The following is a 16152-nucleotide window of genomic DNA, read 5'->3' on the forward strand; positions in this document are numbered from 1 at the left end:
CCCCTGGAGAGCTGGACGGAATCGCTGCCTCACGTCACACGACAGAGGAATCCGACTGGAAATATCTGGCCTTCCAGAGATGAAAGCTGAAATGGAAGACCAGGGACAGAGTGGGGGAGTGTCCCTGGGGGTCCATGCCCTCCTCCCCAGGACCCCCTCCAGGGTGAGAGGCTTCATTCTGGACAAGAGTCCCTTCAGGTCCACCTCCTGGAGCTTCCACTGCTCTGCTTCCCACGGCCCCTTCTGCCCTCAGGCCTGAGTCCAACCTTCTAGAACCCCAGTACTGGCCCCTCCTGGAGGCTGTGAGCGCCGAATGGCCACCTTTGCCCCGGACTCCCACTCGTTGCTGTCCTGGACTTTTCCTCTCTCCCCAGAGCAAGACTCCAGCGAGCGGAGGCTCGTCAGACAGTCAAACCCTCCCCGCCAGCAGCTGCTGCAGCGGCCCGGGGGCGTGCCCGTGGGGACAGGAGGCCCGCCTTTATTTCTCATCCGCCCTCTTCACGCTCTGACCCTCCTTTGTCCTGTTCTCTCTATCTTCTTCCCTAGAATTCTCTTCTCTCCATTTTCACGATGCTCTTAAAATGGGCTTGCTCCGTGCGTCAGTGGAGAGCGGCGGCCCTGGTCCTCCTCGGGTCCTTTCTCCGAGAAATAGGCTCTCGCCCTGGGGAACCCCGCCACCACGAGTCTGTGGGAGCCACGGCGGCCCCGCGGGGACGGGGCGCATGCAAATGAGCGGGAGCCGGCTCTCCAGACCGGGGGCTCCAGGGCCCCGCCCGCGACGCGCTCCGCGGCTCCCTGCTCCGAGCCCGGAGGGCGCCGCGCGCGGACCGACCCCGACCCCTCACCCAGCCTCCTCCCGCTCTGACCTGACTGGGGGCTCCCGGCCTAGGGCGCCCGGTCAGCGCCGTCGGAGTCTCCCGTGTCCCCTCTCGCTTTCTCTGCGTCCCCTTCCGTGCTAGCTTGAGTTTCTTTCGGGCTTCTGCTCGTCTGGCCCCCACTCTTCCAAATTCTCCCCTTTCTTTCGTGGATTTCCCACTCCCAATGAAACAGGTGTGCTCCAATCTTTGAAGTGCAGGGCGGCTGGCCCAGAGAAGCAGCCCCTGTCTGCAGCACCCCCTCCCCTGGTCGGCGAGGCCGGACGTTGGGACCGCCGAGGTCTCAGGGCAGACGTCCTGAGAGCTGGAGTGGGCTCCCTGCTCGGGCGGCGCTGGGAAACCCTTCCTCTCCCTCCTCCCTCGATCGCCGACAGCCTGTCCTGGCCAGACGCCCTCTTAGGGCCTCACTCACCTCCAAGGGCCGGCCCACGGGGACCCTCTGAGGACGTCAGCATGGAGGTCGGAGCACCTCTTCCCAGGTCTCCTCCCTCTCTGCGGATGCGGATCTCGGGAGGGGTACCTGGGCGCCCCGGAGCCCTTTTAGGTTTAGGTATGCATAGGTAGAGACCTGTCCTCCCACCCACTTCCCCTGATCAACGGCTACTTCAAATGGAGAGAAGTTCGAGGTGATAAATCCTATCTCGGGTGGTGATGCAGGAAAACCGGTCCTCCCACATACCGCAGGAGGAAATATCTATCTTTTTCGGAAAAACAATTTAGCAACGTCCAATAGCGTTAAAATATACCTGCCCCTACACCCAAACATCTCGTTCCTGGATATCCATTCCCAGGAGATAATCAGTGAGATCACATACAAGGATGTTATTGCAAAATTTTTCCTGGTGCTCCTCAATAGTGAGGGGCGTGATGCATTGCGGTTTTATCTCCACCGTGGATCGGGGCCTCAGAGTCTGCATTAGGGTTTGCAGGACTAGGGCATGGGGATTAGGGTTCCAGTGAAACAATCACGAGTCCCCAAGCTTTCTTCTTCTGCCTGGCTCTCATCTATCATTCCATATCCAGTCACCTGTCTGTGGACACCTTGATTTACCAGAAGTAGAATACAAAGGATATCCACATCATTCAGGAAAGATCCCAACCCTGCCTCTCAGGGCCACAACACACAAAATAGAATACAATACTAAATGCAGCATCTCAGATAATAAACCTAAGGCCTCTGGAAGAGATTCTTACCTGCAGAAGCCAGGGTGTCGTGTTCTTGCAGGACACCATTCAGAAGTGGCAACAGTGGGGACCCCTGTCCCAGGTCAGTACTTGCCTTGTCCAAGGGGCTGCTGCTCCAGGACCCCAGAGTCTCTTAAGGTCCCCCTGCACTTAAGCCTTGTGGAATATGGTGTGTGTCCCCAGAATCACCTATCATATCTTGAGACCCTGAGCTGAGGGCCAGCCTGCTGTGTAGCTATCTGATCACTGCTGGAGGAAGGAGGGGAGTCCTGGCCATAGCTAACCTTCTAAGTCACCTGGTGCTGCCATCCCCCGATGCTCAGCAAACAATGCCAGGCTCCCAAAGCAGCAAGGGTCATATTTTGCCTGCCTGGTGTCTGTCATTTCACAGTGAGTGACCCTAGCCCAAGACAGGCTGCTATGGTACCCCTTCCTGCCTCCACACCCATGAAGGGGTGCCTGGGGGATGATTAAGAGTGGGATCGTTTTTCCCTCTAACTCTAGGTTCTCACCTCTCCAGTTCTGTCTCTGTCCCAATCTAGAACAGTCTAGCCCTCTTCTGGCACTGACCTCACAGGGCCTTCTGCCCCAGTATTGGTGGAGCATCTTGCCTCAGTCTTCCCTCCTCTTTCAGGACTTATCTCTGATTCAGGTCTCAGCCCCTTGTTCTCTTGTACCTTGGATTGTTGAAGTCTGCCCTGTGGCTCTCACTATCCTACAGCTGGACACTAAATTGGATATGATAAAGTTAGCAATGGAGAGGACATGTGTAGGTGAAAACATGGGTGGCTGGAAGTGGGACAGTGGGGTGGGAAGACAGGCGGAATATGTGGACAACAGAAGCAAGAGAGAAGAAGGAGGGTATGTGCAGAACAGCGGACTGGCATCTGTCCTTCATCTGGTCCCACATATCTGACTTGATATCAGAGGTTAAAGCTGATCCTGCCACTGAAGGGAAGTTCTATGATGCTCTGGACAAAAATACAGATGCTTCAGTGGCATGACACAGAGAGTGGCCCCAGGGGGAGGGAGGGGTGCTTCCCCCAGGCTCTGCATGGAAGCTGGCATCGCTGTGGTGCCTTGAGGAATGAAGGATTGAGGAGCACCCTCAGCCAGCACCATGGCTGACACATGAGTGTTCTCATGATGGCCAAGGGAAGTGGGAAGATTCTCTAAAGGGCTGTGTGGCCCACAGATGTAGCGAGAGGGGAGGAAATCATAATAAGAGATAACATGTACTGAACGCTTAAGTATAAGTCAGACACTACAGTTAGCACTTTAGATGATTATCTTATTTAAGTATCAAAATGACCCTACGTGGAATGTGACATTGCACTACACGTACAGAGTACAGCCTAGGCGCTCAGGTTTGAGGGGCAGAAGATGGTCATGAAGTCACCATCCTCAAGTTACTTAATTGCTCTGGGTCTTAGCTCCATCATCTATAAAAGACAAAAACGATAGTGACTACATGAAGAGGATAAAAGGGGTAATAAATGCAAAGTAATTGACCTCAGGGAGGACTTACAGAAGCAAGTGTAACACTCACTTATTGTGATTATCCCCATTTTATCTGTAAGTAAACAGAGGGTCGGTAACTTACCTAAGACACATACAGGGTTGTACAAGATCCACGTTTGGATGGCCGACCCTGGCACCAGAACATAAAATCTTACCGTGGAAGTGTACTTGCCCAACAGACTCAAAACTTACAGTGTCTTCAGATGACCATGCCCTAATATCAAGGGGGCAAGGAGATTTCAGTATCAACCCAAAAACTTTGTGCCGATCCATATTATCTTTCAAAAGTAGGGGCTAAAAAAAGTTATTGAAGATACAAAGGGATTATGAGAGCTTCCTGCCATACAGCATCACTAAAAGAACCACTGAAGAATAATTTCAGCAAGAACAAAGGTGGGCCTACAGAATAGACCAGAAATACAAGAAAAATGATCCCAGAAATGTATAATTATATAATATAATTAATTTCTTTATCCATTTTAAGAACACAGATGTCCAAATAACAATAAAAAATTCATGGGAGTAGTCAGTGGGTGTTTGTGCTAGGACCCTTGTGAAGAGGATACAAATATGGAAAAAATGTAACATTTTTTAGAGAATTTATAATTAAACTGATTTGGGGATGAGACTTCCAGAACAGCACAGCAACGAGGTCAGCAAATTCTCTCCTCAGAGAGGAGTGTTAGAGACACCAGCTCCAACTGGTGAGATGGGGGATATGGTGGAGACTTACTTTTCCCTGCTTCTTCCTTCTAACGCAAATAATACCTGTAAATTATTAAGCAAACAATAATAAAAGGACTCTGAAGACTGGAAAGAAGAAAGTGAACTGACCAGGAACCTCAGGACTTAAGGAATGACATGTGATGAGTTCCTGTTTTTCTTTTTAATCTCTCATGTACCCATGACTTGGTGCCAGAGAGGTCTGAAACCTGGAACTACCAACAAGCATAGACAAAAAACACAACAACAGTAAAAACCTGCTCTTTCTGGCCAAAGGACAATAAAAGAGAAGCCCAACAGAGACCAAGTAGGGAGCCTCAACCTTCACTCCACAATTGAGTCACCAGCAAGCAACCCCAAATGCCCACAGCAGCATCAGCAGCAAAGACCTTGGTCTGCCTGCCCTCCACCAGCGGCATAAGGAGACCCAGGAGCAGTGGCTCCTGACCCACCCCCCTCTTCAACAGAAAGTGGCCCAAGGACACCACACAACACAGGAAACACTTTCTGTCCCAAAGATAGCACCAGCAGGGATTGAACAGGAGCCCCAGGAGGCCCAGAAGAGTGAAGCAGACCAGAATAGCATTGCAGGGCTCTGAAAGCTAAACTGTCAAGTTCACAAAAATAAGCTGGAACCTACAGGCTAAACCTAAACAGCAAAACTACCTGCTAAATAGAAGAATGAAATAGGTTCAAGAGTCTCTTAACATAATAACCAAATGTCAAGGAAACTAGAAAATCATTGCTCACACCAAGCACCATGGAAACCACAATTTGAATGAGAAAAAAACATCAACTGACACCAATACCAAGATGAATAAGATGTTGGAATTGTCAGACAAGAATTTTAAAGCAGTCATCATAAATATGCTTCAATAATCAACTACAATTCTCTTGAAACAAATGAAAAAAATTAAAAATGTAAGCAATAAAATAGAAGTTGTAAAAAAGAACCAAATGGAGATCATATAACTGAAAAATAAAAAACTAAAATTTTAAAACTTGCTAGATGGACTCAATAGTAAGTGAAGATGACAAGATAGAAACAATGAACTTCAAAACAAATCAACAGAATTTACTCAATCTGAACAGAGAGAACATAGACCAGAAAAAAAAAGAGGATAGACTCTCAGGGACTTGTGGGACTGTAACACAAGGTCTGGCATGCATATCATCAGAGCCCCAGAAGGAGAGGACAAAGTGTGGAACTGAACAAATATTGGAAGAAATAATGGCTGAAAATGTCTCAAATGTGGCAAAAGACACAAACCTACAGATTCAAGAAGCTGAGCAAATCCCAAAAAGGATAATAAAAAAAAAATCCACACCAAGACACAACATAATTAAACTTTTGAAAACTAATAATTAAATTACTGAAACTAACAAGGAAAGAATTTTAAAACAGCCAGAGAGAAGCAAGATATTACACAAAAAGAAATGCCAATTTGAATGACGGCAGATTTCTCATCTAAAACAATGGAGGGGGGGAGGCAGAGTCAAGATGGCCGCGTAAGCAGACTCGGAACTCACCTCCTCCCGTGGACACAGCCAATTTACAACTACTCGTGGAAAAATTACCCCTGAGACAGAAATGAAAACTGCATAAGAGGAACTCCTGCAACAATGGACAATCCTAACTGAGGTAGAAGAGGCAGAGACTCCCTTCTGGAGAGGAAAAACGCCGCCTTCACAAGCCGCCAGCTTCACGGCTGCCGGGAGCAGCTCACAGGTACGCAGCCTCCCTGGAGGCGCGGGGCCCTGAGCCGGGGAGCGCCCCCGCTGTGGGCATTTTGTGGACCCAGCACAATCGAGACCAGTGGCATAATATCTGACTTTGGCTGCTACTAAAACACTGGGGAGCACCCCCAGAAAACCCGGTTCACAAAGAAACTAAAACTGGCTCTTAAAAGGCCTGCGCACAAACTCACCCGTTTCAGAAAGCATCCTAAAATCATCAGAAAGAAAGGTGCACAGTGCTGTGGTGAAAAGACAATCACCTAATAGGCCCTGAGTGCATCTCGGTGAGGGGTGAGACCTCTCCAGGGACTGGGACATTGGCGGCGGCCATTGTTGTGGCCCGGTGTGGGCGTGCTGACACAGACGCCATTGGAGTTCTCCCTGAGGCCTGCTAGCCCAGGGTCGAGGGGTCTGCTCCACCCGCTAGAGCACAGATTTAATCCAGCTCAGCCAGGGCAGGCAGCCCACCCAACAACAAGCCCTCAGGCAACTTGTGGGCCTGCAGAGATTGGTGACTGGATTCTCTGCAGCCTGGCAACTGAGCCGACTTGAGCGGGGCAGGGCATGCACAAGGAGCGGTTGGAGAGTGTGGGGCAGTGGCGGAGTGTCTGGGGCTCCCGTGGAGAGACTGGGTCCGCTTGGGGAGGTCGGGGCGCTCACACGGGGCAGGACTGTGTTGACTGTGTGTGTGGACCTGTGGGCGGCAGGGCTTGTCAGCTGCAGAAGACTTGTGCTTCTCAAAGACCCACATAGGAGGTTTGCCCCACCTTCCAAAGCCTGAAACGATTGGGTGCTCCTGTGTCTGAGGCCAGCCCCACCCATCTGCAATCCTCAGAGAGCTGACAAGAGAACTAATAGGCTAGAGGCTTACAGCAATTGTAAGGCCCTGAGCCTAACAACCTGCCACACTGGGGGCCTACTCACTTAAAAGAAATACTGCAACACAAATGTGGTATTAGAGCTTGCAGCCAACTGTGCTGGGGCTCCCCACACCTGATAAAGAGACTGAAACGCCCACAACAACTACAAGCAGCTGAGCATTACAACAGCTGGCCAGGAGCATAACTCAGCCTCCCTGGGCGCCTACAGAGAGAGCAAACAGGCCACAATAGAAGGACACACGTAGCCCACATAGGGGTCACCCCTGGAACATTGAGAACTGAGGGAAGCACACTGGAAGCCTCCTAAGGCATCACTTACATAAGGTCACCTATCCAAGAGCAGGAGACGCAGCTGACCTACCTAATACGTAGACACAAGCACAGGGAAAGAGGCAAAATGAGGAGGCAAAAGAATACATTCCAAGTAAGTGAACAGGACAAAACCCCAGAAAAGGAACTAAGTGAAACAGAAATGAGCAACCTACCCGACAGAAAGTTCAAACTAAGAGTGTTAAGGATGCTCACTGATCTGGGGAGAAGAATAGATGAATTCAGTGAGAATGTCAACAAAGAAATGGAAGATATAAAAAAGAACCAATCAGATATTCAAAATACTGAAAGACAAAAGCTTTCAGCCAAGAATACTCTATCCAGCAAAAATATCCTTCAAATATGATGGAGAAATAGTAACTCTCCCAGATAAACAAAAGCTAAGGGAGTTCATGGCCACGAGACCCCCACTACAAGAAATACTCAAGAAGGCCCTCAGGCCTGAAAAAAAGAAGAGAAAGGGAACACAAAGCTTGGAGGAAGGAGAAAAGTAGGTAGACAAAATCAGAGAAATAGTAGATCTTTACCCGAATAGGTTAGCAACCACTTAAATACTAAACTCAAAGATCAAAGGAAGAAATTCACCAAAAATAAATTTAACCTCATCACTGTAAACACACAGCCACAACACAAGATAGAATAAGGTATAACAAGAACAACTTAGAAGGGGAAGAGGAAAGTGACTGAATTGACTTAGTATAAGGAAATAGGAGGCCATCAGATAATGGACTATCTCATACACAAGATTTTTTGCCCAAACTTCAAGGTAACCACTAAACAAATAATCAAAGCAAAACCACATATGATAAACAAAGAGAAAACTAGAAGAATCATAAGACAGAACAACCAAACTGAATTGGCAGTCCAAAACAAATGGGACAAGAAACAAAGGAAACACAAAAGAACCAGAAAATAAGTGACAAAACAGCAACATTAAGCCCTCATATATCAATAATTACCCTAAATGTAAATGGATTGAACTCTCCAATCAAAAGATACAGAGTGGCAGGATGGATTAAAAAGCAAGACCCAACAATACGCTGCCTTCAGGAAACACATCTTAGCACTAAAGACAAGCACAGGCTCAGAGTGAAAGGATGGAATACAATACTCCAAGCTAATGGCAAACAAAAGAAAGCAGGTGTTGCCATACTCATATCAGACAAAGTAGACTTCAAGATAAAACAGGTTAAGAAAGACAAAGAAGGGAAATATATAATGATAAAAGGGACACTACATCAAGAAGACATATCACTTATAAATATATATGCACCCAACATAGGAGCACCAATGTACATAAAGCAACTATTAACAAACCTAAAAGGAGAAATCAACAACAACACAATAATAGTAGGGGATCTTAACACCCCACTTACAGCAATGGATAGATCATCCAGACAAAAAGTTAATAAAGAAATATTAGACTTAAATGAAAAACTGGACGAGATGGACCTAATAGACATCTACAGAGCACTCCACCCAAAAACAGCTGACTACACATTCTTCTCAAGCGCGCATGGAACATTCTCTAGGATAGACCATATGTTGGGAAACAAAGCAAGCCTCAATAAATTTAAGAAGATTGAAATCATAACAAGCATCTTTTCAGACCATAAGGCTATGAAACTGGAAATGAACCATGAAAAAAAAACTGGGAAAGTGACAAAAATGTGGAGATTAAACAACATGCTACTGAACAACCAATGGATCATTGATGAAATTAAAGGAGAAATCAAAAACTATCTGGAAACAAACGAAAATGATAACATGCCATATCAAACCATATGGGATGCAGCAAAAGCGGTCCTGAGAGGGAAACTCATAGCGATACAAGCCCACATTAACAAACAAGAAAAAGCCCTAATAGGCAACCTTAAATTACACCTAACAGAACTAGAAAAAGAAGAACAAACAAAGCCCAAAGCCAGCAGAAGGAGAGAAATAATAAAAATCAGAGCAGAAATAAATGAAATTGAGACCAAAAAAACAGTAGAAAGGATTAATGAAACAGAGAGTTGGTTCTTCGAGAAGATAAACAAAATCGACAAACCCTTAGCCAGGCTTACTAAGAAAAAAAGAGAAAAGGCTCAAGTAAATAAAATTAGAAATGAAAGAGGAGAAATTACAACGGATACCATGGAAATACAGAGGATTATAAGAGAATACTGTGAGAAATTATATGCCAACAAATTGGACAATCGAGAAGAAATGGATAAATTCTTAGACTTATACAACCTCCCAAAATTGAACCAAGAAGAAATGGAGAATCTGAATAGACCAATCACAAGTAAAGAGATTGAAATAGTAATCAAAAACCTCCCAAAAAATAGAAGTCCAGGACCAGATGGCTTCTCCAGTGAATTTTACCAAACATTCAAAGAAGATTTAATACCCATCCTTCTCAAGCTATTCCAAAGAATAGAGGAAGATGGAACACTTCCTGAATCATTTTATGAGGCCAACATCACCCTGATACCAAAATCAGACAAAGACAATACAAAGAAAGAAAATTACAGGCCAATATCGCTGATGAACATTGATGCAAAAATCCTCAACAAAATATTGGCAAACTGAATACAACAATACATTAAAAAGATCATACACCATGATCAAGTGGGATTTATACCAGGGACGCAGGTATGGTTCAACATCCGCAAATCAATCAACGTGATACATCACATCAACAAAACAAAGAATAAAAACCACATGATCATCTCAATAGACGCAGAGAAGGCATTTGACAAGATACAACATCCATTTATGATAAAAACTCTCAATGAAATGGGAATAGAAGGAAAGTACCTCAACATAATAAAGGCCATATATGACAAACCCACAGCTAACATCATACTCAACGGGGAAAGACTGAAAGCCATTCCTCTGAGAACAGGAACGAGGCAGGGCTGCCCACTCTCACCACTCCTGTTCAACATAGTACTGGAGGTTTTGGCCAGAGCAATTAGGCAAGAAAAAGGAATAAAAGGAATCCAAATAGGTAACAAAGAAGTGAAACTCTCACTATTTGCAGATGACATGATTGTATATATAGAAAACCCTAAAGAATCTGTTGGAAAACTATTAGAAACAATCAACAACTACAGCAAAGTTGCAGGGTACAAAATCAATCTACAAAAATCAGTTGCATTTCTATATGCTAATAATGAACTAACAGAAAGAGAGCTCAAAAAGATAATACCATTTACAATTGCATCAAAAAGAATAAAATACCTAGGAATAAATCTTACCAAGGAGGTGAAGGACCTATACAATGAGAACTACAAGACATTATTGAAAGAAATCCATGATGACATAAAGAAATGGAAAGATATCCCATGTACGTGGATTGGAAGAATAAACATAGTTAAAATGTCTATATTACCTAAAGCAATCTACAGATTCAATGCAATCCCAATCAGAATCCCAATGACATTCTTCACAGAAATAGAAAAAAGAATACTAAAATTTATATGGAGCAACAAAAGACCCCGAATAGCTAAAGAAATCCTAAAGAAAAAGAACAAAGCAGGAGGCATCACAATCCCTGACTTCAAAACATACTACAAAGCAATAGTAATCAAAACAGCATGGTACTGGTACAAAAACAGACACACAGATCAATGGAACAGAATTGAAAGCCCAGAAATAAAACCACACATATACAGACAGCTAATTTTCGACAAAGGTGCTAAGAACATGCAATGGAGAAAGGAAAGTCTCTTCAATAAATGGTGTTGGGAAAACTGGACAGCCACATGCAAAAGAATGAAAGTGGACCATGTGCTATCGCCATTCACAAAAATTAACTCAAAATGGATCAAAGACCTGAAGGTGAGACCTGAAACTATAAAATTCCTAGAAGAAAATATAGGCAACACACTATTTGACATTGGTTTTACAGGAATCTTTTCGGATGACATGCCAACCCAGACTAGGGAAACTAAAGAAAAAATAAACAAGTGGGACTTTATCAGATTAAAGAGCTTTTATAAGACAAATGACACCAGAATCAAGATGAACAAACAACCAACCAGCTGGGAGAGAATATTTGCAAAACATACTTCTGACAAGGGGTTGATCTCCATAATATATAAAGAACTCACACAATTGAACAACAAAAAAACAAACAACCCAATCAAAAGATGGGGAGAGGAAATGAACAGACACTTCTCCAAGGAAGATATACACATGGCCAATAGGCACATGAAAAGATGCTCAACATCACTAATCATCAGGGAAATGCACATCAAAACAACACTAAGATACCACCTCACGCCTCTTAGAATGGCTATAATCACCAAGACAAAAAACAACAAATGTTGGAGAGGATGTGGAGAAACAGGAACCCTCATACACAGCTGGTGGGAATGCAAATTGGTGCAGCCTCTATGGAAAACGGTATGGAGATTCCTCAAAGAATTAAAAATAGAGATGCCCTATGATCCAGCCATCCCACTACTGGGAATCTATCCAACGCACCTGATATCAACAATCCAAAGAGGCTTATGCACCCCTATGTTCATTGCAGCATCACCATAGCCAAGAAGTGGAAGCAACCTAAGTGTCCCTTGACTGACGATTGGATTAAGAAAATGTGGTATATATATACAATGGAATACTACTCAGCCATAAAAAAAGACAAAATCGTCCCATTTGCAACAACATGGATGGGCCTGGAGCGTATTATATTAAGTGAAATAAGCCAGAAAGAGAAAGACAAACACTGTACGATCTCACTCGTATGTGGAATATAAACCAACACATGGACAGAGAAAACTGGACTGTGGTTACCAGGGCAGTGGGGGTGGGGGGTGGGCACAAGGGGTGAAGGGAGTCATGTATGTGGTGATGGACAAACAAAAATGTACAACCCAAATTTCACAATGTTAGAAACCATTAAAACATCAAAAAAAAAAAAAAGAACCAATCAGAAATGAAGAATACAATACTGGACATGAAAAATTCACTAGAGGGACACAAAAGCAGAGTAGAGGATACAGAAGAACGGATCTGTGAGCTGGACGAAAGACTAGAGGAAATTCCCCAAGCTGAACAGGTAAAAGAGAAAAGAATTAAAAAGAGTGAGGACAGTCTAAGGGACCTCTGGGACAACATCAAGTGCACTAACATCCATGTTATAGGTGTCCCGGAAGAAGAAGAGTGAGACAAAGGGGCAGAGAATCTATTTCAAGAAATAATAGATGAAAACTTCCCTAACCTAAGGAAGGAAACAGACATCCAGGTACAGGAAGCACAGAGAGCCCCAAACAAGATAAACCCAAAGAGGCCCACACCAAGACACATCATAATCAAAATGTCCAGAATTAAAGATAAAGAGAGAATCCTAAAAGCCGCAAGAGAATGTCAAGTTACATACAAAGGAAACCCCATAAGGCTATCAGCTGACTTCTCAGCAGAAACCTTACAGGCTAGAAGAGAATGGCATGATATATTTAAAGTGCTAAAAGGAAAAAACTTACAGCCAAGAATACTCTACCCAGCAAGGTTATCACTCAAAATGGAAGGAGAGATCAAAATTTTCCCAGATAAGCAAAAATTAAAGGAGTTTGTCACCAAGAAACCAGTACTACAAGAAATGTTAAAGGGACTGATTTAAGGGGAAAAGAGAAGACCACAAATAGGAAAAATTATCTATTTCCATGATTAGAACGTAATGGATACAAATACACAAAAAAGAGGTTAGATATGATATCAAAAACATAAAAGGAGGGAGGAGGGGAGTTAAGAGTACAGCTTTCAGACAGAGGTCAAACTAAAGTGACCATCAATTCTGTATAGAAGAAGAAAGGAAGAGAGAAGGACTACTAAAACACTGAGGAAAAAAAAAGTTAAAAAATGGCAGTAAGTACATACTTATCAATAGCTACTTTAAACGTCAGTGGACTAAATGCTCCAATTAAAAGGCATAGGGTGGTTGAATGGATAAAAAAACAAGACCCATATATATGCTGCATACAAGAGACACACTTCACACCTAAAGACACTCACAAACTGAAAGTGAAGGGATGGAAAAAGATACTCCATGCAAATGGCAATGAAAAGAAAGCTGGGGTAGCAGTACTCATATCAGACAAAATAGACGTTAAAACAAAAACTGTAAAAAGAGACAAAGAAGGGCATTATGTAATGATCAAGGGAACAATCCAACAAGAGGATATAACACTTGTAAATATCTACGCACCCAATGTAGGTGCACCTAAATATATAAAGCAATTATTAACAGACATAAAAAGAGAAATAGACAGTAACACAATAATAGTAGGGGACTTTAACACTCCACTTACACCAATGGATAGATCATCCAAACAGAAGATCAATAAGGAAACATTGGCCTTAAACGACACACTAGAACAGATGGACCTAGTAGATATATACAGAGCTCTCCATCCAAAAACCGAAGAATACACGTTCTTTTCAAATGCACATGGAACATTCTCCAGGATTGATCACATATTAGGCCACAAAACAAGTCTCCATAAATTAAAGAAGATTGAAATAATACCAAGCATCTTTTCTGACCACAACAGTATGAAACTAGAAATCAACTATAGGAAGAAAATCCGAAGAGCCACAAATACGTGGAGATTAAACAAAATGCTACCAAACAATGACTGGGTTAACGAAGAAATCAATGAAGAAATCAAAAAATACCTGGAGACGAATGAAAATGAAAATACGACATGCCAGAATTTATGGGATACAGCAAAAGCGGTTCTATGAGGGAAGTTTATAGCGATACAGGCCTATCTCAACAAACAAGAAAAATCTCAAATAAACAATCTAACAATGCACCTAAAGCAACTGGAAAAAGAAGAACAAACCAAGCCCAAAATCAGTAGAAGAAGGGAAATAATAAAAATCAGAGCAGAAATAAATGAAATAGAGACCAAAAAAACAATAGAAAAAATTAATAAAACCAAGAGCTGGTTCTTTGAAAAGATCAACAAAATTGACAAATCTTTAGCTAGACTCACCAAGAAAAAAAGAGAGAAGGCACAAATAAGTAAAATCAGAAATGAAAGAGGAGAGGTTACAACAGACACCTCGGAAATACAAAAGATTATAAGAGAATACTATGAAAAGCTATATGCCAACCAATTCGACAATCTAGAAGAAATGGATAAATTCTTAGAATCATACAACCTTCCAAAACTGGATCAAGAAGAAGTAGAGAATTTGAATAGACCAATCACCAGTAAGGAGATCGAAACAGTAATCACAAACCTCCCCAAAAATAAAGGTCCAGGACCAGACGGCTTCCCTGGGGAATTCTACCAAACATTCAAAGAAGACTTAATACCTATCCTTCTCAAACTCTTCCAAAAAATTGAGGAGGTGGGGAAGCTCCCTAACTCATTCTACGAAGCTGACATTACCCTGATACCAAAACCAGACAAGGACAACACAAAAAAAGAAAATGACAGGCCAATATCACTGATGAACATCGATGCAAAAATCCTCAACAAAATACTAGCAAATCGCATACAACAATATGTTAAAAAGATTATACACCATGATCAAGTGGGATTTATTCCAGGGATGCAGGGATGGTTTAACATTCGCAAATCAATCAACGTAATACACCACATTAATAAAATGAAGAATAAAAATCACACAATCATCTCAATAGATGCAGAGAAGGCATTTGACAAGATACAGCATCCATTTATGACAAAAACTCTGAATAAAATGGGTATAGAAGGAAAGTATCTCAACATAATAAAGACCATATATGAGAAACCCACAGCTAATATCATCCTCAATGGTGAAAAACTGAAAGCCATCCCTCTAAGAACAGGAACCAGACAAGGATGCCCACTGTCACCACTCCTATTTAACATAGTACTGGAAGTCCTAGCCAGAGCAATCAGGCAAGAGAAAGAATAAAAGGGATCCAAATTGGAAAGGAAGAAGTGAAACTGTCACTATTTGCAGAATACATGATTTTATATACAGAAAACCCTAAAGAATCCACCAGAAAACTTTTAGAAGTAATAAACGAATATGGTAAAGTTGCAGGATACAAAATCAATATACAAAAATCAGTTGCATTTCTGTACACTAACAACGAAGTAGCAGAAAGAGAAATTAAGAATACCATCCCATTTACAATTGCAACAAAAAGAATAAAATACCTAGGAATAAACTTAACCAAAGAGGTGAAAGATCTGTACACCGAAAACTATAAAACATTTCTGAAAGAAATTGAAGAAGACACAAAGAAATGGAAAGATATTCCATGCTCTTGGATTGGAAGAATTAACATAGTTAAGATGTCCATACTTCCTAAAGCCATCTATAGATTCAGTGCAATTCCTATCAAAGTTCCAACAACATTTTTCACAGAAATAGAACAAAGAATCCTAAAATTTATATGGAACAACAAAAGACCCCGAATAGCTAAAGGAATCCTGAGAAAAAAGAACAAAGCTGGAGGTATCACACTCCCTGATTTCAAAATATACTACAAAGCTATAGTAACCAAAACAGCATGGTACTGGCACAAAAACAGACACACAGATCAATGGAATAGAATCAAAAGCCCAGAAATAAACCCACACATCTGTGGACAGCTAATCTTTGACAAAGGAGCCAAGAACATACAATGGGGAAAAGAAAGTCTCTTCAACAAATGGTGTTGGGAAAACTGGATAGCCATATGCAAAAAAATGAAAGTAGACCCTTACCTTACACCATACACAAAAATTAACTCCAAATGGATTAAAGACTTGAATGTAAGACCTGAAACTGTGAAACTTCTAGAAGAAAACATAGGCAGTATGCTCTTTGACATCAGTCTTAGCAACATCTTTTCAAACACCACGTCTGATCAGGCAAGAGAAACAATAGAAAAAATAAACAAATGGGACTACATCAAACTA

The 16152-nt window shown here is 42.7% G+C and overlaps 1 protein-coding gene across 1 annotated transcript in view; it reads right to left on the minus strand.

The window, feature by feature from the left end:
- Positions 1–599: 599 nt before the first annotated feature.
- LOC101408299 (nuclear envelope pore membrane protein POM 121-like) overlaps positions 600–16152 on the minus strand; it is a 33120-nt gene continuing 17567 nt past the window's right edge. Inside the window, exons 2-3 of the mRNA XM_014786221.2 lie at positions 2070–2170; positions 600–1255 (exon numbers count right to left, since the gene is read on the minus strand). Of these exons, the coding sequence (XP_014641707.2) occupies positions 600–1255; positions 2070–2170 (757 nt within the window). The remainder of the gene's footprint in view (positions 1256–2069; positions 2171–16152) is intronic.

The sequence above is a fragment of the Ceratotherium simum genome, chromosome 4 (assembly GCF_057802395.1).
Source record: "Ceratotherium simum simum isolate JZ-2026a chromosome 4, ASM5780239v1, whole genome shotgun sequence".
NCBI lineage: Eukaryota > Metazoa > Chordata > Mammalia > Perissodactyla > Rhinocerotidae > Ceratotherium > Ceratotherium simum.